This window comes from Pseudonaja textilis, chromosome 2, assembly GCF_049901715.1.
Source record: "Pseudonaja textilis isolate UNSWEBS1 chromosome 2, rPseTex1.2, whole genome shotgun sequence".
Classification (NCBI taxonomy): Eukaryota; Metazoa; Chordata; class Lepidosauria; order Squamata; family Elapidae; genus Pseudonaja; species Pseudonaja textilis.
Window position 1 is genome coordinate 232,140,825 of NC_141991.1, and position 25,518 is coordinate 232,166,342.

At 37.8% G+C, this 25,518-nt stretch overlaps 1 protein-coding gene across 1 annotated transcript in view; it reads left to right on the plus strand.

Annotated features, from left to right (window-relative positions):
• SLC38A9 (solute carrier family 38 member 9) overlaps window positions 1-25,518 on the plus strand; it is a 50,729-nt gene that overhangs the window by 24,513 nt on the left and 698 nt on the right. Inside the window, exons 12-15 of the mRNA XM_026716721.2 lie at window positions 4,920-5,026; window positions 11,859-11,972; window positions 13,345-13,493; window positions 22,330-22,419. Of these exons, the coding sequence (XP_026572506.1) occupies window positions 4,920-5,026; window positions 11,859-11,972; window positions 13,345-13,493; window positions 22,330-22,419 (460 nt within the window). The remainder of the gene's footprint in view (window positions 1-4,919; window positions 5,027-11,858; window positions 11,973-13,344; window positions 13,494-22,329; window positions 22,420-25,518) is intronic.

Sequence of the window (25,518 nt, forward strand, 5' to 3'; positions counted from 1 at the left end):
TTGCTATAGTCCAAGCCCTAATTGTCCAGAACACATCAGGCCTATCACTTCTCTACCTATAATGAAGGCTGGAACTATCCTTATAGGCAAAACTGGGTCATACATGCTAAGCCAAAGTTCACTAAATAAGATGTGATGACTGGATACTAACATAAATCTAATGCTTAAATTGGATAGTACCCATAGTGGTGTTTCTACTTCAGATCTGAAGCCAAGACGGTGGTTTTGTTGTTCTTCTATAAAAAGACTTGTAAAGAGGCATCAGGGGTGATTCCTTCTACTTTTGCTGGGAATATAATGTGTTGTCAAACAAGCTCTGAAAAATATTATTTTCTTTTGCTTCTCTTTGATTAGATTACTCTTTATTTTCTTGGGGAATCCTGTCTGGGGAGTCATAATGCAGGTGCTAAATTTAATTATTCCTAGACAATAACATACAGCTAAGGAATTACAAACATTGTTTCCTCATAGAATTTTCTTCTCAGTTTGTTCATACTTTATAAACAGTCTTCCAGTTTCCCAAACACCGTATGGATTGGTAGCTATCAGCGGTTACATTAAAAACAAATCAAAAATGCTTAAGGATAGTTTTCAATGCCATTCTTTTCTTCAGAAAAAAATGGATAGAAAACAGCTTGCAACAATAAGTTCTTGATGTTCTGTGAACATTGCCTTCCACGTGTAGTTTTTTTAGATGAGAGACTTTATAGAAATGTTCTATTTAAAGAAAAGTGTTGGAAGAGGCCCCTTAATACACTGGATTGTGGTAGCAATCTGGTAGAGCTAATAAATCAGAACAAGTACTTGAGAAACAGCCATTCCACTATAGCCACTTGGCTGTCAGTATTTTTCATTAATTAGAATCCTTAATACTTGGTTTTTCTGGTTGGTATGTAATATTTTTTCAAGATTATATCAAGAATGATATAAGGTTGGAAACTCATTCCACTAGGATCTCCCAAAATTCTGCTTTGCTTTCTTTTTCTGCTTTGTTGAACAGAAAGATTTTCTCTTCCTTCTTTTCTCATTTGTACTCCTTTCTCTATCTGTGCCTGAAAAAGTTTTCCTTTGTCTAGCAGCAGGGTCTTTTTCTTATTGTTTTGTTCTTTCTATGCCTAACAGAGGCATCCTCGTGGCAGGACAACTGGACCACTCTCTGCCCAAGCCTCGCCTCCCTATTGTCATTGTCTGGACAGCCCAGGAGCAGCAGGAGTGGGTGGGATTCCCAGAGGAAACCACATGCGAGGCCTCAGGGCACTGGCTGCCTGCTGTCAGGCCGCTCCTTGTCCTTGAATATTCCCTGCCAGAAATCCTTATGGTCTAGAATTCTTCTTGCAGTCCATGGAAAATGAACTGGAATCTGTTTGTAACTTATCCGCTGTGGATATGAGGCAAAGTTTCTCAACCTACTTCCTTTCAAATAGGTTAACCCCACATTATGTAGAGTTCACACATATGGTCAAGGACAGTGTGGTCCCTCTCATGTGGAGAAACAAAATGTATTTGTTTCTTGTCAATCAGGAACATTTCAAACCACTTTATAGACAGCAGAGTTTACCATAGTTCTAAATTAGTTTGAATAAATTATTAATACAATATATGTTTGATAACATTCGTAAACCATTTTGATTAAAACATAAAGAACTGTTCTCTGAAATGGGAAACATTGGATGAGGAGTTGCTAAAATCCATACCAAGATTTGGGTTCTGTGGTTTGGATAATTTCCTCCTCCTTTTTTCCAGACATTATAATAGAGTAAATAATAGTTCTTAAAAGGGTTTTCTTAGTCAATGGCTGATGTTATGGTAAACATAGGCTCCTATAGACATGATGAAACAGAGTGATTTTAACTGTAGCTTGACAGCAGAGTAGTGGAAAAATAATATTTGTGCTTGAGAGCTTACTTTGAATGTTTGAGTGAAATATAACTCTCCTTAGACCTCCTTAGTAAAAACTAAAGTAAGACGAATAGGGAGTGGGGAGTAAATGTGATAGTAATCATATTCAAATCATTTGCCCAGGTTAGAAACTCTTGCCACACTAGCTCATATTTTTATCATGTCGCAATCTCATTGGTGTGTGATAGAAGGCATGCAGGACATGTATATGTACCATTGCTTCACCTTTGGCTATCATTGCTGCATTTATTTGACTGTTCCATGGTTTTGTCTAACATGCAATGCAGCTTTCCCATAATAGTTTTCCAGATGGCTCTTGTCAGAAATCATTGCTCAGATGTTATTGTTTACTGGCACACTTCATCTGAGAATGTTTGCATGATTATCCAAACAAGGCAGGAAAATGAACAAGAGAGGGGTTGAGGAGAGAGAATTATGCAATTCTGTTGGGTTGTTTGTGAATTTGAACAGATGTTAAGTTAGCAAACTTGGTAAATCCAGTTTTAACTTTAATCAGGAAAATCTTACAAACATTAGAATTTCAGCCTTGTATTTTGTTAAATCATGGGTGGGCAACAAAGTCATCATTCAAAAGCCATTATGAATTAAGTTGGCAGGGAAGCATCACGTTTCTACTTATTTTTATGAAATGGAAATAATGCACTTTGTACATGCAATATGATCAGTATTGATGACAGATAAACAAAACAATAAAATAGATATTCTAGAGCAGACATCAAAATAATTCCACCCCATTTTCTTTGGTACTAATATTTCTACTGGCCTCAGTCTGGCACCATATCTTAACTGGAAAAATGTTGCACGCTAAATCATAATATAGTTTGTGGCTTTCAGCTATTGTGATTCTATCCATAGGCTTAAACAGTGTATGAAGGCCAGACAAATGTAGTTTCATCAGTAAATTATCGTTATGCCAACCATGGCTTATTCTCTCATGCAAATGGAACTGATTTCTATTATATGGATGTAGAAGTAACCTAGTAGGAAAGCACTGTCCTGTTTAAACTTCCTTTTATTTTAAAATATAGCCAGAAAACCATTATAGTGGTAGAGAAGGGAAAGCAAAACTTTTTCTTGAGCTTAGTTGGTTAATCAGAGAAGAGCTTGGCTCCAAATATATGATTTTATTACTGAATAGTAATTCATGGTATCTAAAACAAATGACACAAAAAGAAATAAATTCTATTGATTGTTAAATTAGGATGTTATCCACCAGAAATGCAAAAAGAAGCTAGAATACATTATGTATCAGGTATAAACATACAGGTTTAACTTAAAGAAACCTTTTAAAAAAATAATATTCAGTACAAAGGAATTTTTACCTTTTTAAAATCTGCAGTCCTTTATGTACTTGAGATGAGTGAGGCCCATTTTTAATGCATCTGCATATCATAGTGCAGAAAATGCTGTAAAGCTGTTATTATTACATTCACGAATGCTTCCTTTTAGCTTTCCTTTTACTTGTATTGGTTAGGACAATATTAGCACCAATCCAGGGGTGGGATTCAACCGGTGTTACTATTAGTTTGACTATGCTGTGTGCACATGTAAAAAACCTTAAGCTGTGCTGCCTGGACACGGGTAGGATTCTACTAGGTCACACCTATTCGCTAGAACCGGTTGTTAACATTCTAAGCAGTTTGGAGAACCGGTTGTTAGAAGAAATTATTGACCTAATCCTGTAAGGAAGGCAGGAAGGAAACATTCTGGTGTTGCTTATAGAAACTCCATTAACCCTTATTACATGCTTGGCAGGACTAGGCTTCCTGTCTCAGGAACCTCTCTGGAGTTTCTTTTTCCCTCCTTTGCTGGTACTTTGCTTGTGTGGAGTGACTGTTTAAAGTTACAATGGCACTGAAAAAAGTGTCTTATGGTCATTTTTTCACACTTACGACTGTTGCAGCATCCCCAGAGTCATGAGAGGCCAGGCGAGGAGATGCGTGCCTCGATGTGAGTGATATTGAGTTGGCGAAGCCCAGCCAATAACATGATCACCAAGCCATGTCCACCCAGTCACATGACCACCAAGCCATGCCCATCACCTAAGCCACGCCACAGAACCGGTTGTTAAAAAATTTCAATCCCACCCCTACCTGGACAACTGAAAAGTGCTGCACATAGGTGCGCAGCATTTGAAAAGCGTCTTTTTTCCTGCTTTTTCAACTGCAGCTGTGCCGTGCAAAGCAGCTGAGGTTGAAAAAGCAGGAAATAAAGGACAGGTAACAGCCCAGGCGGGCGGGTGGGCCAAACAGCAGCAAACACAGAACCAGTTCAGTGTCTGCTGCTCTTCAGAGCTATCGGTTCTATAGAGCCGGGCAGAACCGGTAGCATCCCACCCTTGCACCAATCCCATAAGTCCTTGGAATAGCCCATCATATTAAAACATTCTTAGTTTCCTAATATGCAGACTGTGATCTTTTTTGGAGCGGGAGGGGAGGAATGCTTCTTCCTTGTAGAAAATTTGTTCCCCCATAAATGTGTTCAGTACTATTATTATTTAGCCTTCTCTGGTTTTCAAATTTTAAAAATGTGATTAAAATGATGTAACTTTATTGTAAATAATATAAGGCAATATAAACAGGTGGGTAATAGTTTTGACATCATTTAGATAGTTCTTAGGAAAAGGAAGTAAAATGCATGGAATTAGTTTTTGTTTTGTTTTGTTGATATGTTTGTGTGTGTGTGTGCGTGCCTGCGAGAGAAAGATTTATCCAATGTCACTTATGAATACAATGTCCTGGAGGCAGGCAATATATTAAGAGCTGTCTCATTTCTATTTATATAATTGCAGGTTTTCTTTTTACATCCGATTCGTTTGCTGCTTCCCCTGTATGTTTTGCCAAGCTTAAATATATCCTACCTGAATATAAAACAGTTGCCACTGCAAATATGACTGGGAGCTCGGTTTAGGAATCAATAGACTTAGACACCTGGGATATTCATTGTAATATTAACAATCCCCACTCTGAAAATTCTGATTTATATTCTTCTTTCTCCAGAATTCAGGATCTTTTTTCCTCAGCTTACTGGAGTGCTGACCCTGGCTTTCTTTATCCATAATTGTGTAATTACACTACTTAAGAATAACAGGAACCAAGAAAAAAATGTAAGTGACTACAGGAGAAAATATGTTTAGGTGCAAAAAGTGGCTTTTCCTGAAACTGCTCTTTGTAATGGTTGTTATGTGTTCAGCCTGTGCTGGGATCATGTAAATTTCAGCACTTTAACCCAATGTTTGCTCACCTTAGCGTACAGCTAGCTTTCTCTGAATGCTTCATTAAACTATCAAATCTTTTTGGGGCAGCCCTATATATGTCAGAATGATGTTATTTCTGCCTGGATTGTTGAAGCTCATCATGTCATGCTCTGCTCAAAATAAGATTCTAAAGAAATCAATTAAGGAAGTCATTGATGGCTCTCAGTTTGAAAAAGTTTAGAGAACCATTGCTAAAGTTCTGAGGTTCTCCCAGTCCGTATTCATACCCATAGTTTTGAACTGGCAAAGATGTTTTGTCAGAATGACTCCATCAGCTGTGCATAAAATCATTTAGGCTTGTCTTTTTATTTATTTATTTACAATACCCTATAAAAATGTAAATTTAAAAATTTTCATTAATCATAACCAAAGCAAAAAGTAAAAGTGCAATAATAATGGACAATTTGATCCTGTATACTAAAGGAGTAACAGTGGGGGCAAGGGCTCAAGGAAGGGGTTAATGTCCAGTAGAATGTAGTTTCAAGTGGCAAATAGGGCAGGGGTGGGATCCGACGGGTTAAATACCAGTTCGGTGAATTACGATTTGCTTCCCTGCACTCTGTGAGCGCCTGTAAATCTTCATCAGCTTGCTGCCCGGACAGCTGAGCAGCGCTGCGTGCAGGGAAGCAGCGTTTGAAAAAGCACTTTTTTCCTGCTTTTTCAACCTCAGCTGTGCCTCGCAAGGTAGCTGAGGCTGAAAAAGCAGGAAATAAAGGTCAGGTAAGAGCCCAGGCAGGCGGGCAAGCCAAAACAGCAGCAGACAGAACCGGTTCTATGTCTTCTGCTCTTCAGAGCTACCGATTCTACAGAGCCGGACAAAACCTGTAGAATCCAACCCCTGAAATAGGGGAAGAGAATAAATGTGGAGAAGCAGCCAGTTAGTAACAGGAGTTCACTGCTTGGAGCCGTGATTGTGAGCCTATGGCACACGTACCACTTCTGGTACGTGTGCCATAGGCTCACAATCACAGCTCTAAGCAGTGGGTACGCCAACCGTCACCCATTGCTCTTCCAGGTTCAGGTGTTACCCCTCACCTACATGTGCAAATTGTTTTTAAAAACAGACTAAAAAATGTAAAAAAAAAAAACCTCACCACATTCCAAAAAATAAAAAACAACCCAGCAGGACCAAATGTATGATACCAAAATTCAGTAAGATTAATATGCTCTAGAGGAATTAATTCCTAGTACCTTCTTGGTTAGTCTACAGGGAGATCTTGGCCAGGTTGAAGCAAGATGCAGGTCAGAGACAAGCTTAGGAAGAAAATGAGTTTTGGGAAGGCTAGACATGTGTGCAAAGATGATATTGCTTCATCACAAGGTTGCTTTGTCACTTCAGCCAGTGTCAGTCTTCACGACTGCCCTTTGGAAAAGTACTGAGCAAAAATGGAATTCCACATTCAGCAGCAAGGCAGAACATTGATACTTATCAGCATCTGGGTGACCTTTCAAATATTTGGAGAAATCTTTCACAGCTGGATCTCAAACTTGAATTGGCATGAATGACGCATGAAGTCTGGTTCATTAGCATGGGGACCAGAACACTGATTTTTGTATATTTATAATAAAGTCTCTAGTGAATCAAGAAAGAGGAAAATGCAGGGTATGTCATTAAACAAAATTGTATTAAATTTTTAAAGAATGTTGAAAAAAAAAAGCTGTAGTGCTTTTTTGCCCTTTCACTTTGACCATTTATCTGGTTGGGTTTTTTATTCATCAGAACACAAATATTTGGTTTGGTTTGGGGTATTGCCATAAACCCTTGAACCTTGAACCTTGGCACTTCCGACGCAGCAATTATTCCTGAAAATAATTTTAAATTCTGCCAAGAAATCAAAAGGAAAGTTACAATTCTCTTTAAAGAGGAGTGAAAGGAGAAAATGCCTGGTTTGTTTACAATGTAGGAGGCTGAAATTTCTGTAAATACAGCTCTTTCATATTACTTTTAATTGAGGGCGAATTTATTATTTTCTATCTCAAAGAAAAAAGCAAGTGAAATTTGATGATTTCTGGTTATAATTTCCAGTTATATTCTTGCCTATCTTGACGTGGCATTATAAATTAAAGCTGTATGATGGAAGTAGCTTAAAAAGAAACAAAGTAAGAAGTACAGGTAGTCCTTGGCTTATAACCACTGTTTGAAGTTACAACAGCCCTGAAGAAAGTGACATGACTGTTTTTCACACTTACAACGATTGCAACATCCCCATATGGTCACATGGACAAAATTTAGATGCTTGGCAGTTGCAGTATCTCGGGTTATGCGATCACAAGCAAGGTCATCAGGGAAGCCAGGTTCACTTAATAACTGTGTTATTAAGTGATTCTGCACTGATTCTTTCAACAACTGTGGCAAGAAAGGTTGTAAAATAGAGCAAAATCCACTTAACAAATGTCTCACTTAGCAACAGAAATGTTGGGCTCAATTGTGGTCATACATTGAGGACTACTGTGCACAGTATGACTCTGCAGCTAGCAGGATAGGTAGAAAGGCAGCTGTTTCCCAGCCTCATAGCTACTACAAGGAGCTCCTGGTGCCACCAACCTGCCTTGCTACAGGTTTAGAATAAGAAATTCTTTGTGGCTTCATGACTCAAAAGGGTTGCTCCATTTCCACAAGAATTCATACCAGCTTCAAGCATGACTTGTCATGATTTCAGTGTGTGTTTGCTACCTTGTGATCTTGACAGTTGCCATCATTGGAGATAATATGAATTCTGCTTTATATCAGAGATCTCTACAGGTGAAATGCAAATGCATTATGTGGCAAAACTGATCCTAGCCATACAAATAGAATAGAGTACTTTATTGGCCAAGTATGATTGGACACACAAGGAATTTGTCTTGGTGTAAATACTCTCAGTATACATAAAAGAAAAGGTACATTTGTTAAGAATCAAGAATCATAACGTACAACACTTAATGATAGTCATAGGGTACAATCAGCAATCAAATCATGCTAGAAACAGTCAATATAAATCATAAGGATACAAGCGACAAAGTTACAGTCCTACAATCATAAGTGGGACGGGATGGGTGATAAGGAGTGATGAGAAGATTAGCAGTAATAGTATTGCAGGCTTTGTAATAGTTGAACAGTGTTGAGGGAATTATTTGTTTAGCAGAGTGGTGGCTTTCGGGAAAAAACTGTTCTTGTGTCTAGTTGTTCTGGTGTGTAGTGCTCTAGAGCGTCATTTTGAGGACAGGAGTTGAAACAGTTTATGTCCGAGATGTGAGGGATCTGTAAATATATTCACAGCCCTCTTTTTGACTCGTGCAGTATACAGGTCCTCGATTGAAGGTAGGTGGGTAGTAATTGTTTTTTCTGCAGTCCTAATTATCCTCTGAAGTCTGTGTCTGCCCTGTTGGGTTGTAGAACCAAACCAGACAGTTATAGAGGTGCAGATGAGAGACTCAATAATTCCTCTGTGGAACGGTATCAGCAGCTCCTTGGACAGTTTGAACTTTCTGAGTTGGCGCAGAAAGAACATTCTTTGTTGTGCTTTTTTGGTGACATTTTTGATGTTAGGTGTCCATTTTAGGTCATGTGATATAGTAGAACCTAGAAATTTGAAGATCTCTGCTATTGATACTGTGTTGTCTAGTATTGTAAGATGTAGTAGTATGAGAGGGTTTCTTCTAAAGTCTACTATCATTTCTACAATGGTTGAAGAACAAACTCAATATTTTTGAATGACCAAATAGACCAAATATTTTTGAATGACCAAATAATCCATCTAGAAATTACAGGAAGTGTTGGTGATATGTACAGTTACTCAGTTTAAAAGGGCAAATACTTTTTCACATAGATACATCATATATTGGCTACCTTTGTTTCTGAAATAAATAAGCATTGAAGTTTGTTCACTCCATCTCCCTTCATGTAACAGAAGAAGCACATGAAGCTCTGATTGATTCAGTCACAAAGTTATGCAACAATAAAAACAATCTGAAAGAAGGTGAATTCCAAATTGAGCCATTCTGGAGACTTGTTTCCTTAACCCTTCTGCTTTTGGAAAAGGTTAAGAAAGGTTAAGCAAAATAAAACAAAAAAAAAGCTATCAGTGCAAATGATGACTGTGATTCCCTTCCCCCCCAGTAGTCCTAACCTTTAAGTTTTAAAGTTTAAGTTCATAGTGTCAATATTGAGAAATGGCTGTATTTTATTAATATTATTTGATGTTCCTACTCTATGGTACTATGCCTAGAGTTTCCATATTTAAGATAAGAGCTGAATTTGATGTTCTTGTAGCATAAAACTGAAGCTAAACTCTTTGAGTGCACAAAAGTAGCATATTCTAACTCCTTTGTTTTGAAGAGATGCTTATTTTAGAAGATTCTCTACTTTCTATTCTTATAAGTAGAGAAAGAGAAAAAAATGTGTTACTTTCTGGATAAATATGGAGTCAAATCTAATTTTTTTACACTGTAGTCCAGCCTAATGTTCATAGATCTTACCAGCAGTCTAGTGTTTCCAGAACTAGTATATAGTATATTCTCAAATGAAATGTCAACAGTAAAATAAGTTAAAAGTTCAGAGACTGAGATCATGGTTTATGCTGTGAGCAAGTATTGACTAGATATAAAATCTGTAATAATCTCCATTTTTAAATTCGTATCATCCCCATCCTGCTTGAGTAAAGCAACTGCTGAAAAGACAGCAATGGAAGCATTTTCTGACAGGGAAGAAGAGAGTTCCATAAGCTGTTGATTTTGAATTTGGGTTTGAAGATCCCATTCTAAGAGTTAGAGGAATTATATCTATCTAAAGAGAAATTAAGGTCAAAATTACTCACTGAAATTGTCAGTGTTCGTTTAATCGGTCATTTTCTGCTGCTTCAGTGGCTTGGACAGAATCTGAGTTTTATGAAATTTAACTAGAGCAGATAGACAATTTTCTCAGGCAATGTAGTCATGAGAGTAATCTAACAAATATAAGAAAATAAAAATGGAATGTTACAGAATAGAGTGAGCTAATGTTTTTTTGCACATTGCAGATGTCTGTGATTCTGTTACATAGAACATTATATGATTCTGGGGAAACACTCTGGGATTGTAGATAAATATTCAAATGGTGCTGGAGTATTCAAGTGGAGATCCCCACTTACTCATGGCAAGGTCAAAAAAGGTCAAGAAGATGTTAATAGGGACATGGATTGATACCATTATTGTGGCTGTCATTTTGACATTTTAAATTAAAATATTCCTCCAGAATCTTACATCTGTTTTTCTGATACATGATCATAAACCACAACTTGTCCACAATATCATTTACTGAAAAAGACATGTACAGTATAAGTTGAATCATATTTTGTTAACCATGGTTCACTAAATAAATGCCCTTGGTGCCTATTTTTATTCAGCACAGGCAAATGGCAACCCTAAGGAGAAGAGACAGGGAGCAGAAGTCAATTTGTTAACTAAGTAAATCTCGACTACTGTTATTGAAATGGACCAGAACACAAGTCACAAATCTAAAGAACTGAATAGACTACACTCTGTTCAAGATGTTGTATAACCGCCTGTTTGGAGATAGAATCCCAAAAGAGAAGAAGGGGTAGAAGAGGAAAGAGGATGGAATGAGCTCTCAGGGAACACATAATCTTGCAAAGATTTTGGGGATTGTTGCTTATTATCTCTATAGTAAAGTAGCCCCGTGAAAAGGAAATGCGGTGAACCACAACTTTTTCTTTGATATGGAGGAAATTGTAACATTTGCTTCAAATGATGAGCAACAGTCATGAAATAAAACTCACAAAACTGATTTAAAACTGATTTAGAATGTGGTCCAATTTCTGAAAAGAAAGGGAGTTTGCATGCAAATTTTTTTTGCTTATTATTCTATTTCAAGGAATTTACAATAAAGCATATGTATTCTCTCAATCCCTTTTATTTGTACAATAAGGATAGGCTAGTTGAGAATTAGTGACAGAAGCCATTTATAGCAGGGTGAAAAAAACAAAATGGCAGCTGCAACTGCTTGGCCAAAGCCCTGCCCCCTTTTAGTGTGTTCCCATCTCGACTTTTTTTTAACAAACCCTCCCCATCCTTCCCTCACTTGCCCCTGATTCACCCTCTTTTGTAAGCCATGAAATCTGGAAGGTTTTTCCTTCATTCATCAAAGGAACAGAGTCTTTATCTAGCATTGTAATTTACCCAAATTGTACTGAATTTTAATGTGTGTAAAAGTAACAGTAAAAGGCACTGCTAGACTTGAAGCATCTTCTCCCCAACTAAATGCTATAAAAAGCACTCCATTAAAGAAGACACTTGCATAATTTCCATATGTCATTTGGTATCCATATTTTTTTGAAGAGGAAAAGTTTGGTTTTTAACAATGGTCCAAAACTGACTCATTTTTGAGAACATGATAGCTTAATTAGCTTTGATCTCCACATTTATTATAGCTTTTTTTGCTTCATCCCCTTGAATATATGTTAAATTGGTGTGTGGGTGTGATTGCTTTAACCCATAGACCCAAAATTACTGTATTATTTATTGTATCTACTTAATAATTAAAAGCAATATATTTTCCATTTTGGGGGGCACAGGGGACAATTCAAACAATAAGAATCATTATTCCATGATTTAACTGTTCCAGGATTTGTCCTGTGACTAATTTTCCATATAATTGAAACAAGCTGATTTTATTTGTTTGTTGTTTCTTGTGTTTTAACTACAGGTCAGAGATCTTTCAATTGCTTACTTTTTAGTCAGTTTAACGTATCTCTATGTTGGGGTGCTAATCTTCGCCTCTTTTCCATCTCCACCATTGAGCAAGGAGTGTATAGAACAGGTACAAAAACCTTTAATATGGGGAACTTTGTTTAACTTGCTGAGAATTGATTATGTGTAAGCATTGTTCTCTTCTGTCTGCATCTGCATTTAATATAATGTTATTATCAGGTCCCACTTTCACTTGATGCATCAGGTCAAATTTATGAACAATGTCATACTTAAATAATACCACATTTTTCTAATTAAAGCTATTTTAGCACCATTAAATACTAGCTGCCAATTGCATACCAATTGGTAAAACTATTGTACCATTTTTTTCTACCACTTCAGGGTAGAAAAGTTGTAAAGAAAAGTTGGTTACTTTTTCAAATTAAGAAATTGGGTTCAGATGAGGCTGGCTTGGTTTAATTAGCTGACTTAGTAAGCTTTTAGCTTGTACATTCATCTCCTTTGAGCTAAAGAAGCTAAAACTAGATGAAGAAGTTTCTAATTAAACATAGTTTCCCTTTTTGTCTCAACTGGAAAAATATGTTTATCAGTTCTGCAACAACTAGAATCCTTAGGCTATTACATTAAGTTCCAAGCTGGTAAATTTACGTTCCTGATTCAAATGACATGTGAAATAAGGGCTAATTAGGGATTTCCTGGATTATTCTCACCTTGAACAAACATTTCATATGCAGGCCAAATATTTATTCATCATATGGTTTACACAGCTGAGATGACATCCAGATTGGCTCAGTGTCTAATTAAAGTATGGTACTATTTTCCAAATGGTAAACAGTGGTTATATGGAAATATGCTGGTGTACACTGGGCTGGTGCATAAATGAAAATTATCAGTGTAGCTGGAAAAGAAAACAGATCATTAAGAAAAAAATTGTTTTTCTATAATGTTTTACAATCCCTTCTCCAGCATAGCTGGGCATCTCAAAATAAGTTGTATGCAGCTGAAGACATGCATTTGTCTAAGAAACTATGTCAAAATAAATTTGTTTAAGGAAAAACAGAACATACAAACGTAGAAATGCATCTGTTTGCATCTGTTTGTGTTGAGAATATAAAATAAGAATTTGCCCTTCTTAAGATACAAAACTTAATTTAGAATAACACTGCGGTTTTTAAAATTCTGGAACCAAGCTATTGTAAATAATTAAGCCATATTGCATTTGTGCTTCAGGAACAAAATTCTGTAACTTTGTGTATAAGCATTTCCATGATTAAAAAACCAAATATGTAGATGAAGCCATTATAGAATTTCCCAAGTCTTACATATTCTGATTATGATCAGGATATGTTAATGTGTTATATATTCTCTATATAGAAACATCTTTATGCTCATTGCTTTAGAATCCTTGATATACATACACTATAGAGGCAGAAGGAAATGACAGCCATTTCATTTGCATCACTAACTTTTCTTTTTGTTAGAATTTTTTAGATAATTTCCCCAGTAATGACATCATGTCATTTCTTGCAAGAATATTCCTGCTGTTCCAGATGGTTACTGTGTACCCACTACTTGGTTACTTGGCACGAGTTCAGTTTTTAGGACATGTCTTTGGAAATGTTTATCCAAGGTAAACCACTCCTTTTTGGCATATCTTAGTTCTATTGGTTGTTTTCACACCCATGTCATATAGAAATATTCTGACGCTACTCATTTGCCACTGTTAGAACAAACTTTCTATTGTGGTTAGTGATGGCTTCATGTCAGTCTCAGGGAGGGAATGTTTTTGGTTTGATATGTGTGTGTGTGTGTTTAAAATGATGTGTAAACAGGCCATTGATATTTCGTATGTAATTTTAGAGCAATGAACCAAAATTTGGCACCTTGATTACATTGATTGCAACTGTAGCTTGGTGTAACGTGCAGGTGGGATGCATGATTTCTTTATAGTTTTTTGGCTTTATTTTGTGCTGTACCTCATGCTAGTCTATAAAGTGCATACTCTAGTAAGAACAGCTAAAAGAATAAGTCAGAACCAACCAAAATTGCCCAAATTAGCATAAGTTCTTTTTTTTTTAATTTGAAGAAGGAGAATTCTTGCTTACTAATTCAGGAGTCATACTTATCATAAATCTCCTAGGTGAACATTTTATATGCTTTTCTTCAAAGAGTTTTCTGACAGATACATAAATACATAAATAACTACAAGAATCACAAGTGTTTCTTGTTGATAGTGACCTTTAGAAAAACAGGTTCTCAGACAATTTTTTTGATTTTATTATGTTGCTCAGGACTTTTAGAAGAAATAGCAGACTATTTGTATATGGAATAGTTTCCTATCCAGGCTTTGACTCAATTCTGACCTATTTAGTTTCAGCAAGAAAGCCATATTATTTGCCACCAGACCCCAGGTTTTAATTAAATACCATTAAAGAGGCCCACACCTTGTTACAATTCTCTATTCATTGTGATTTAGTGATTATTAAACAATTTTAGTTACCAACATTTGTAAAAATTATGTGGTGACTAGGGCAGTAACTACAATCTGCTAACAAGGAGAAATTAAATACTCTAAACATTTAGAGAGAGAGAGAGAGAGATCCAATTTGGTGCAATGCTCAAGGTACCAGGCTAGAAATTGGGAGAGTATGAGTTCCAGTCCTGTCTTAGCACAAAGCAGCTTAGGGACATTTAGCCAGTCACTCTCCTTTCATACCTAAAAACACAGAGAACAATAAAATAATAATAAAAACAAAGAACAAAAGATGGTGCAAACCAGCCAACACTCAGAACAAGTACAGAAGGGAGCCTGACTCACCCTCACCAAAAGTCTTCAAGGCTCTTTGAAATATCATGGGTGGGGCCATCTAGATCTTGGGGGACCCTTGAGAGAGCAAGCACTATGGCAGAGAAGGTGAGTTTTAAGGAATCCCAATAGGTGGCATTGTTTAATCAAAGGAACTCAAGCAGTATAGCCTTTGTAAGTAACTACCCGAATCTTGAATCGCACCCAGAAGCAACCTGGTAACTAGTACAGCTTATGAAGCAGAAGTATTACATGAGCAAAGTCAGACACACCAATCACTCAAGGCTCCTGCATTCTGGACCAAATAAAATTTCTGGGTGGCCTTAAAGGGCAGCCCGATGTAGAAAGCATGGCACTACACAAGCTGCAAGATGACCAGGGCATGAAGGACTGTCTGAACATTTTCTTTTAAGATCCCAAATGTACAGATATAGTTATTTGCTATTTTTACTGTGGCTGCCACTGTACTCTAAAAAAGGGACTTTAGAGCCGGATTTTCTCTCTCAGAGTTGAGATAAAAATACAGATTTGCTCCCACTATTAGTTCAATTTAAAGAGTTGACAATGGAAATAATTTATTTGCTGGTCTGTAGCAATTTCCTGGAAACTTAGTGTGTTTAGAAACACATTAATCCCAGGTTATTATGCTAAGTGGAGATCTGTCAGTTTTCCAGAAGTTTCAGCTACATTGAGTGCCAGCTCTTAAAAATCTACTTCCTGACGTGGAGGCTAAGGAAGTGTATTTATAATCATGTTCTGGCATCCACGCTGGTTTTGTGCACTCTTTAACACCACCTCAATTTTAGAGATGCTGTGTTTTCTCAAACACAGCATCTCAGCTGGTTGGATGTTGTGATAAAGCATCAGGCTAGAAACCAAGAGACTGTTGTTTCAGTTTTCTCTTTGCTACAGCTACAGCTAGGTAATTTGGAGCTAGTTGCACTCTCTAAACTGTAGGTAGAAGGCAGTGGCAATCCTCTAGAACAGTGGTCCCCAACCACCGGGCCCCGGACCAGTACCGGTCCATGGATCATTTTGTACCGGGCCACCGGTGCTTGGGTGCCGCCACCTTGTTTCAACGGCACTTGAGAAAGTGCTTCCGGGTGAGCTTGTCGGTCGTCGGTTGGAAAGTGGCGTTTGGGTGCTGAAGGAATCATCGCGCCTTAGTTTCGTCGAAAGGGATGGGCGGCTTTAAACGAAGAGCCGTCCTGATGGCGGTGGAGTCTCGTGTTACTCAGGAGGAGATTAAGAAAGAGCCCGAAAAGCCCATTAACCGCGAGAAGGTACAAAGGAGGAGTTGAAGGTGGCAGGGAGAAGCGGGGGACGGCTGGCTGGCCGGTTGCTCAGCTCGCCTTGCCTTGGTCATGCGTGCTGATGCTGGTACCGGTCCGTGGATCATTTTGTACCGGGCCGTGGTACAAAAAAGGTTGGGGACCACTGCTCTAGAAGAACACTGCACAGATTTATCGACACTGACTCAAAGGAAGAAAAGGGCTTCTGAACTGTTCCATTAAGTTCAGGGTATCCATATACACACAATCCATAAAAAAATAATGACAATAATTTATTTTTACAAATTTATATACCACCCCAAATCTTTTTCTTGAGGTAATTGTGACAGGACTGGCTTTGTTCAAGTTGTCTCAAGGTTCATTTATGGTCATAGACCACAAGCATCAACCAATAAATATGTAAACTACTCTGATGGTGGCTCTGCTTTGGCAGGAGACTTACCATTTACCAATTTGAATTAAAGATGACAGGAATAAAATAGTATAATCTTGCAAGTCTGAAAACACTTTCCATCCTCTCTTGCCTTTACTTTCCAGATAATTAGAGAAGGTGCCTTCTGAGATGCTCTGTCCAATCTCATCCCTCGTTTGAACTCGGCGTCTTTTTATCAGACTGCTGTCTAAACCAGTGGTCGTCAATCAGTGGGCCAGGGACCACTGGTGGGCCGCAAGAAAAATTTGGTGGGCCGCAGAGAAATGTCACCCCCAAAGCAATTAATCCAGGTTGCACAGGAACACAAGGCTGTGCCACTCACATGGCCCGCGGGAACACAAGGCTTGTGTCGCTTGCATTGCAAACAACACGAGGTAGTGAGGAAAAGGGGGAAAGGGCGGTGGGGGGAACTTGCCCCACTCACTCCATGCAGCTTCTGCATTTGGCTGCATACAAGGAAAGCAGCAAAAGTCATTCTTTCTCACCCCCAAACTCCACCAGAAATGAGTCTTTGGGACCTTGCAAAGCATCCTGCTCCAAGAGGCTGTACTGGTGTGACAAGTCTCACAAAGACTAATTTCTGGCGGAGTTTGGGGAGAGAAAGAAAGATTTTTCCTGCTTTCCTTTCATGAAGCCAAAAGTCTCTCTCTCTCTCCCCCTGAGAATGGAGCTGGAGACGGTATCCTGTGATCCTAAATAAAGAATGATTGATCGGAAGGAAAATGGGGTGGGGAACTTTCCTCCAGACTTTTTGGGGGATTTTCCCAGGGTCTCTGGTCTGCGGGATTTAAAATTATGAGTTTGGTGGTCCCTGAGATCCAAAAGATTGGCGACCCCTGGTCTAGGCTGCAGCTCTTCCTTCTTTCTCCCAAAGTTATTCTCATAGCCTGTTATAGAATCAGACATGCAGCGACACTACTTGGTGATCAGCATTCTTTCAAACAACGTGCCCCTCTCTGTGGACCACAGCTGGTGATTGAAATCCAATAAATCAGTGTGGGAAAGGCTACTAAAAATAACTGTAAACGTTGGTAGTGATTTCTTTAGCAAATAGAAACTTTTGCCTTGATTTGTGAGTGTCCATTTTTAAATACACTAAATAACAATAACAAATATACTAAATAACAACAGATTAAAAAAACTATATTGTTTAAGTGAACACAATTTCAAAGGAGGTCTCTGTGCTTCTCTAAAGAACAAGGGCACTAACCTCTCTTATTAAATATTAGCGCCTTTCTCTTTAATGTGTTAATTTGGAGGGAGGCAGGGATTTGCTTGAGCAAATCACCATTGGGATTGCTAAACATTATTTAGAAGCCATAGTTATTAGTCCTTGGTTAACAACCACTCATTCAGCAACCATTCGAAGTTATGACAGTGATGAACAAGTGACACTTAAAACCAGTCCTCAAAGTTCTTGCCATCCCAGCATCCTGATGGTCACATGATCATTTGGCAACTGGCTTCTATTTATATGGTTGCAGTGCCCTATAGACATATGATTGCCATTTGCAATCTTCCTTTGCAACATTGACAAGCAAAATCAATTGGGAAGCCAACAGAGGAAGTGGTAAATTATTTGGGTAAATTTTCACCACCAGGTACAGTTCTCCCAAGCCTTACTACACTTGTGCTATGCTGCAATGGACCCTTGAGCACCCTCACCTGCCCCATAGCAACCACTTACTGCCTAATAGTCTGTTTGCAAGACACCTATGTCTTGCAATTTCCTACTGGCATCCCGCTAACTTTGGTTGTTGGAAGCTAGCGGGTAGCTTCGCTTAACAATGACAATGGGGACCACAGAGATGGCTATCACTGTGTGATGTCATGCTTTATGATCACATTGCTTAACAATGATACTTCTGGTCCCAGTTACCATCATTAATCAAGGACCATCTGTATGCATTGGGCTCAGAGTCAGATTAGCATAGGAGATGTTGGGTATATTGATACACCAACTAGGTTTGGGTGAATAAATGTATAAACCTAGGTTTAAGTGTTTTGTAGCTTTAAGCACCAAACTGTAATGTAATTAGATAATTAAGGGTGCGGTTGCAAGCAGCAATAAAAGGCAGTGAGAGTAACGTAACACCTCCTGGTCACTGGTTCCTGGTCTGGCCTGGTCCCTGGCTGGTCTCCCTGGTCTGCCTGCTGTCTGCTGCCTGCTGTTTACTCCTGTATGAGACGTCTGCTTGTTGGCTACTGTGCTGGATACCGTTTCTACTGAACAAAAGGACTGTTTACTTGGTGAGCTGATATCCTGTGCATACTCAGCGTTGTCTTCGAGAGAAAGGTATCGGAAGGAGAAGATAAGGACATTGTACTGACTAGTTAATGGACTAGGTTACTGGATGGATATATTGGATAATGACATATGGACTGAATGACACTGCTTAAACTCTAAATGAATTAAATAACTATTTAAAACTACAAACAGTGTTTTTGTCTCCAGTGTGTGTATACTCTTGGGCCCAGCCTCTCTCTCATTTGGCTGCCTGGCTTGACTGCTGCTGTGCACTCTGCTTGGGGGTTTGTCCCCAATCACTAACAGGAGATCTTTATTTGTATCCAAGGAGAGCCTGTGTACTTCTCCTTTAGTCTAGTCTAGACTGAGAGTTAACTTGAAACAAGAAAAAGTGGCTTAGCCAATACTTCATGTTTAAAAAGCCATTAATGGAGAGCAGTGTTGGGGAATTTAGTTTCTTATAGATTACAACTGTTTAATAAATTATTCTTGAAAAAAAAAACGTAGAAAGAACACCATGTAAAGAAAAACTGTTCAGGTGTTTTATTTTTATAGAATGATTCATACATCATATAAACCGTATTTAATAATTACATTATAGTGAATAAACAATTTTAAACAGATCATGCCAAACCAATCTTATTTCATTCTTCAACATAGTGACTAAATTAGTAGATCAGCAAAATACTGTGGACGTAATATATTTAGATTTCAGCAAGGCATTTGACAAAGTAGACCACAACCTACATCTTGGTAAGCTAGAAAAAAGTGGAATAGATAGCACCAGCACTAGATGGACTTGCAACTGGCTGGCAAACCATACTCAACAAATAGTCCTTAATGGGTTTAAGTCTATGTGGAGGGAAGTAAGCAGTGGGTGGGGGGGAGGCGCAAGGTTCCATCTTAGGCTCAGTACTCTTTAATATCTTCATTAACAACTTAGATGAGGGAATAGAAGGGGAACTTACCAAATTTGCAGATGATACTAAGCTGGCAGGAATAGCTAACACCCGAAAAGATAGGCTCAAGATCCAGATGGATCTTGACAGACTAGAACACTGGGCCCTATCTAATAAAATGAAATTCAATGTAGAGAAAAGTAAAGTCCTACACTTAGGCAAGAAAAACCAAAAGTACACACATGGACTGGGTGAAACCAGGCTTAATAGCAGTAACTGTGAGAGGGATCTTGGAGTCTTAGTGGACAACCAGCTAAATATGAGCCAGCAGTGTGCACCAGCAGCCAAAAAAGCTAATGCAATCCTAAGTTGTATTACCAGAGGGATACAATCAAGATCAAGTGAGGTACTAATACCACTCTATAAACCCTTAGTAAGATCACACCTAGAGTACTGCATTCAGTTTTGGTCACCACAGTATAAAAAAGATGTTGAGACTCTGGAAAAAGTGTAGAGAAGAGCAACCAGGATGATTAGGGGACTGGAGACTAAAACATATGAAGAACAATTACAGGAACTGGGCATGGCTAGTCTAGTGTAGAGAAGGACCAGGGGAGACATGATAGCAGTCTTCCAATATTTGAGGGGCTGCCACAGAGAGGAAGGGTTCAAGCTATTTTCTAAAGCACCTGTAGGCCAGATAAGGAATAATGGATGGAAACTGAGCAAGGAGAGATTTAACCTGGAAATAAGGAGAAACTTTCTGACAGTGAGAACAATCAACCAATGGAACAGAAGTTGCCCTCGGAAGTTGTGGGAGGACCATCACTTGAGACTTTCAAGAAGGGATTGGACTGCCATTTGTCAGAAATGATGTAGGTTCTCCCGCTTGGGCAAGGGGTTGGACTGGATGACCTATAAAGTCCCTTCCAACTCTGATTATCTGTTATCTGTTATTTTTTTATGATTGTACAACTTATTAAGCAAAAACCAAACCACATTTATACTACAGTATATTTCTTATAACATCAAGATGTGACTAAAATATCAAAATATCATTTTTATATTTATTGGCCATCCTAGTGGATGTTTACAAAGGGTTACATGCCAATCTTTTTATGCTGGTCATTTAATATATTTGATGAACTCTTTTATATATGTTGGGCTTGCCCTACGCTTGTCCTGTTTTGGTCCCATATTCGTATTACTGTTAACAAAAATGCAGTGCAAAATGATTAATAGGACATTAAAGTATATTCTAAAAATCTGGAATATTTTGATTTATGATGAATTCTGGACTCACCAAATCGATAAGGTAATTTTGCACTGTTGGAAAGAAATAACAACCCCAGGTTTAAAAAATCCTGGATTGAAGAAATAAGGCGACTGTCCGTTTTTAAATTGAATTTATAAATATAACGTATGGAATCAATTTTTTAATTCTGTATGGTCAAACTTTATTTGTTTAAAGGCCAAGTACTCTTATATATTTACTTATATATTTATTCTAATATTTATGTGGTATATATATATATATATGCTACTTTTAGCACGGATGAGTAGTGATGGTACCTTTTTTCATTTTAATTTTTTTTAATATAGGTTCTTTTCTGTTTTTAAATTTTCTTTTTCATTGTTTGTATAATAGCAATATGGATAAATATACTTAAAATTAATAAGTCATAATGTCCAAGGGTTTTTTGTGTCTGGTTTCTTTCTTTGTTTAAAATAGCAAGAATCCCATGTCTAAGAGTGTGAAGCTTCTGAATCAGTATTTAAACAGGATGGTATGTTTGTATTTACAGATAGGCCTTGTTCAGAATGTGAAAACCCTTACAAGTTTATTTATCTGCTTAGAAATTTTAAGAAGGTGGGATAGGATACAAAGTCTTTTCTGTTTACACTTTCTCTAAAGAATGAGTTTGATGAAAATTGTTCTTAGGTGTGAGTCCTGCAAACCTACATATTTATTTAATCTGTCAAAATCTTTATAATTTGCTTCTGCATAGATTTATAATGTTATGATTTACACTCCTCTAAAGATTCTTCTTCTGATAATCATTAGTTTGGTTGAGCAGGCTTAGATCATTCCTGGATCCAAAATATTGCTTTTCATGTGGGGGATGTGTTTTAGAGTATTTTATTATAATTTATAGAGTATATGGATGCGGTGGTGGGATTCAACCAGTGTAACAACCGGTTCAGTGAGTGCATGCTTTACACGCACAGAGTTTTAAAAACAGCCATTTTCAGCTAAAATTTACCTTCTGCTGCCGCCCCGGTGAGTGAAACAGCTGAGGCACGGCAATCCGCTGTACCGTGCAAATCAGCTGGGCTTCAAAACAAGCAAATAAAGGATAAACTAAGGTGGGTGGGCGGAGCCAACTAATCACTGGAACTACCAGTTTGCCTGAACTGGTCCATACTGGCTGAATCCCACCTCTGTATGGATGGCATTTTACAGTATAAGGGATGACTGTTCATATGTATGTTTATATAGAAGAGGGAAGGGGGAGAAACAGAGATGAGTATACTTTTATGAAGTTTGGCACAACAAATAGAAAATAACCTTAGAAACTTGAATTTCAGATAGTTATATTATATTCAAAATACCAATTTAGGATTTGGTTGTTGGAAGAATCACTATAAAGCTCATTTCATCTAAAAGTAATTGGCTTTTGTGGATGAGTCACAGAAGTGGAAAGATTTTTACTAGTTTACTGAAACTAATAAAAGGGGTTGCTCTTACATAGAGTTACAATAGCTTGGTTTTTCTCTTTTCTTACAGTTTTTTCCACGTGCTGGTTTCAAACATTATCATTGTAGGAACTGGAGTTGCAGTGGCCAGATTCTATCCAAATATAGGGGGAATCATAAGGTACCCTTGAAATATGAATTGATTGTTATGCTGAAATTGATGCAGGACTATGCTAACTATCATGTAAAATTTAAACAAAATAGTGGGTGATTCTCATAACTGGCATCTGCATGATGTGCAGATCTGCAAACTAAAGTGATACAATTGTGAAATAAGTCTCAAAATTTCACTTTTTTTACACGTTTTCCCTACATGGAACAATTCAGTACCACATACATTCTGGCCTTTTCTTAGTCACTATCATGGTATTTGTTTTTTGCAGCAAAAAATATCCAGATTCAATTTCTTTCACATTCAGAGGCATTGAAAAATCTGAATTATGAACCCCCATTATAAAAATGAACCCACAGATGCGATAATTGATCTCTCCTCTCCAAACAACATTTTATAATTCTTATATAATGCTGATGTGCATATAGATCAGGCTAGACATCTGGATAACTCCAGGCTAAGGGTGGAGAAACGGAAGTCATAGCTCTAGTGTGACTCCCATAATCAAACAAGCAAAAGGGAAAAATAAACTTCACTAAAAATAAAGGGGAAAGAAAGAAAATCCCGGTGACACCTATAAATGCCACATACCTCTGACTCATACATCATTCACAGTTATGACAGAATTGTGAGTCTTAAAAAAAATTAAATGTTGCTCAGTTCTGTTCTATAAGTTATCAAGAGTAAGCACGCAATTTCTTTCGAAACACTCTGGAAGACTTTCCACTACTCCAAGACAGGAATCCTAAATCAACAGCTGCATCCTAGCTGGAGTACTCCTAGCACTCCAGAATCCTAAATTAGAAGCTATATCTGTAGCCATGTTTCAAGGGAAGCTGGAAATTGTAATTCAGCAACATCTGGAGTGCCACTGCTTACCTGTCCCTATCTGACCTCATTTACTTCTCTCGCAAAATATTTGTATTTAGTATAGCACATAAAGATACAGCTTTGTATTCTATTCCAAAGTGTTTGTCACTTTATTATTCCTACTTTTTCTGTAAGCAAAAAAACTCCAAACTTGCAAATGAAATAAATGAAGCCCCAGCTACCACTAAGTGGCTATGAATATTAAAAATGGCTGTATGGTGAGCCTTCCTTGAAAGCAGCTTTCTTTGCCATGATTTTCTTTTCTCTTGCAACAAACACTATTACCAAAATTCCACATTTTAAAACTGCATTTTAGATCTGAAGCTTGGCTCGAAGCTTATGAATTAATTAGGGCTACTGCCAGAATCCTGACAGCACATGTGAATGTTTAACATTTTTGTCCCACATAAGGTCTTATTAATCTTTTTTTTTTAAAGAGTTTGGAAACTTTTATTATAAATGTCTTCTGCATCTCCTTTTATTCTCAAAGCTCCTCGTGTTTTCTCCTTTCAATTTTATTTTATTTTTTTTATCCCACCTTCATTACTTTTATTAATGACTTAAAGTGGCAAAATGTACCCATTGCTCCTTCCTCGTACTCTTGTTTTTGTCACAATTCCAATTTCAGCTGAACTTCCTCCATGTGAAAAATCTCGGATCCTGATTTTTTAAAAAATACCTCTTGGACATCCAACCACATATTCCCACCCATTTGTTCTATTGTGAGCAACAGGAACAAAGAACAAATTAATTTAAATAAGCAAGCCTTGGCTAAGCAATTTTGTGCAGTCATACGAATGCACAAAGGAATGTTTGTGATTGGTTCCTTTTCTCTCTTCAAAAGAAGCACTCTGCCATGAACTCATCTGGTGTTCTTTATAAAAAATATGAAGGACCATTAAAAAAAAATGAGGAAGAAATTTTCTCTGGCCCTTCATATCAGATGCAAGCTGCGGTCTCACAGCCTCTGATATCCAGCTTTTGTGATTGCTCCCCTCACCCCACTCAAGAAGTAGTAAAAGAATGATTGTGAAGTTGTTTGAACACAAAATAAATGCTATTGATTAATGCAGCACACTTGGGTGTTGGAGAAAACTACAGCAGTGGGAGCCCTGGTAGGCAGCATTTACGCTATTGAATTAAAGGATAAAGGAATCATTTTCTCCAATTAAATGTGATAATTGTTGCACCAGATGTCCACTGTGTGCCTAAAACTTGCATATGTTCAGCAGCCTTGAAGAATGTGTTCCCTTCCCTTGGCTATGACATATCTTGCCATTTTGTAAAACACAAGAACAGTGTTCTCATTTTGTCTTATAGTAGCACAATCTTCCTGACCCTGAATATAATCTTTACTTGTATATGCAGAAACTCTACTGCCTCAAGCAAAATTTGTATAGCTCTGTTGTCAATTTATGTTTAATTACTTTTATTAAATAGTCAAACATAGGAATGGGAGGGATGGAGAAAGGAATCTGACCAAAAGGAACCAAAGTAGCTATAATGTGTTCACAGCAATATCTTTTCTTGTGGGGTGATTCTGATGTCCATCATGCAGTAAAAGTTTTAAGGTAATGAAGCACATTGAAATAATTGTTCTGATCTGGCCATGTACTAAGGCAGGGGTGTCAAACTCGATTTTATTGAGGGCCGCATCAGGATTGTGTTTGACCTTGGGGGGGACGGGGTGGGTGTGACTAGGGTAGGCATGGCCAGCTTGACGTCACTCATGTCAGAGGCGCCTGTGGTGGCCCGAGCACTTTGCCAGCGAAAATGGGCTCCCAAGCTCCATTTTTGACTGCCACGTCCTCCTGCAACCCTCTGCCAGCAAAAACTGAGCTCTGTGCTTGCTGACAGAGGCACCATGGGCCAGCCCTTTGGTGTTTCCCCATGGGCCAGATCTAAGCAACCTGTGGGTCCGATCAGCCCCCGAGCCTTCAGTTTAACACCCCTATACTAAGGTTTATTTTGCTTAACATTGGAAAAGATTTGTCTTGATGGCTACCAGGTAATTTTTTTAATAGTAATATAAATCAATTAACTAACCAACCAACCACATTATGGCTGTCTTCAATGCTTATTCGTAATTAATTTAACTGTGGATACTGAGTTAACCCAATTTTCTGGGCTTGGTCAGAATACTAAACCATACTACTTGGGACTGCAGTTTCTGAATAAAATGTTGTTGGTTAGATAGTCTGTTATACATGGGACTTGTCACTGGATAAACATGTAGAA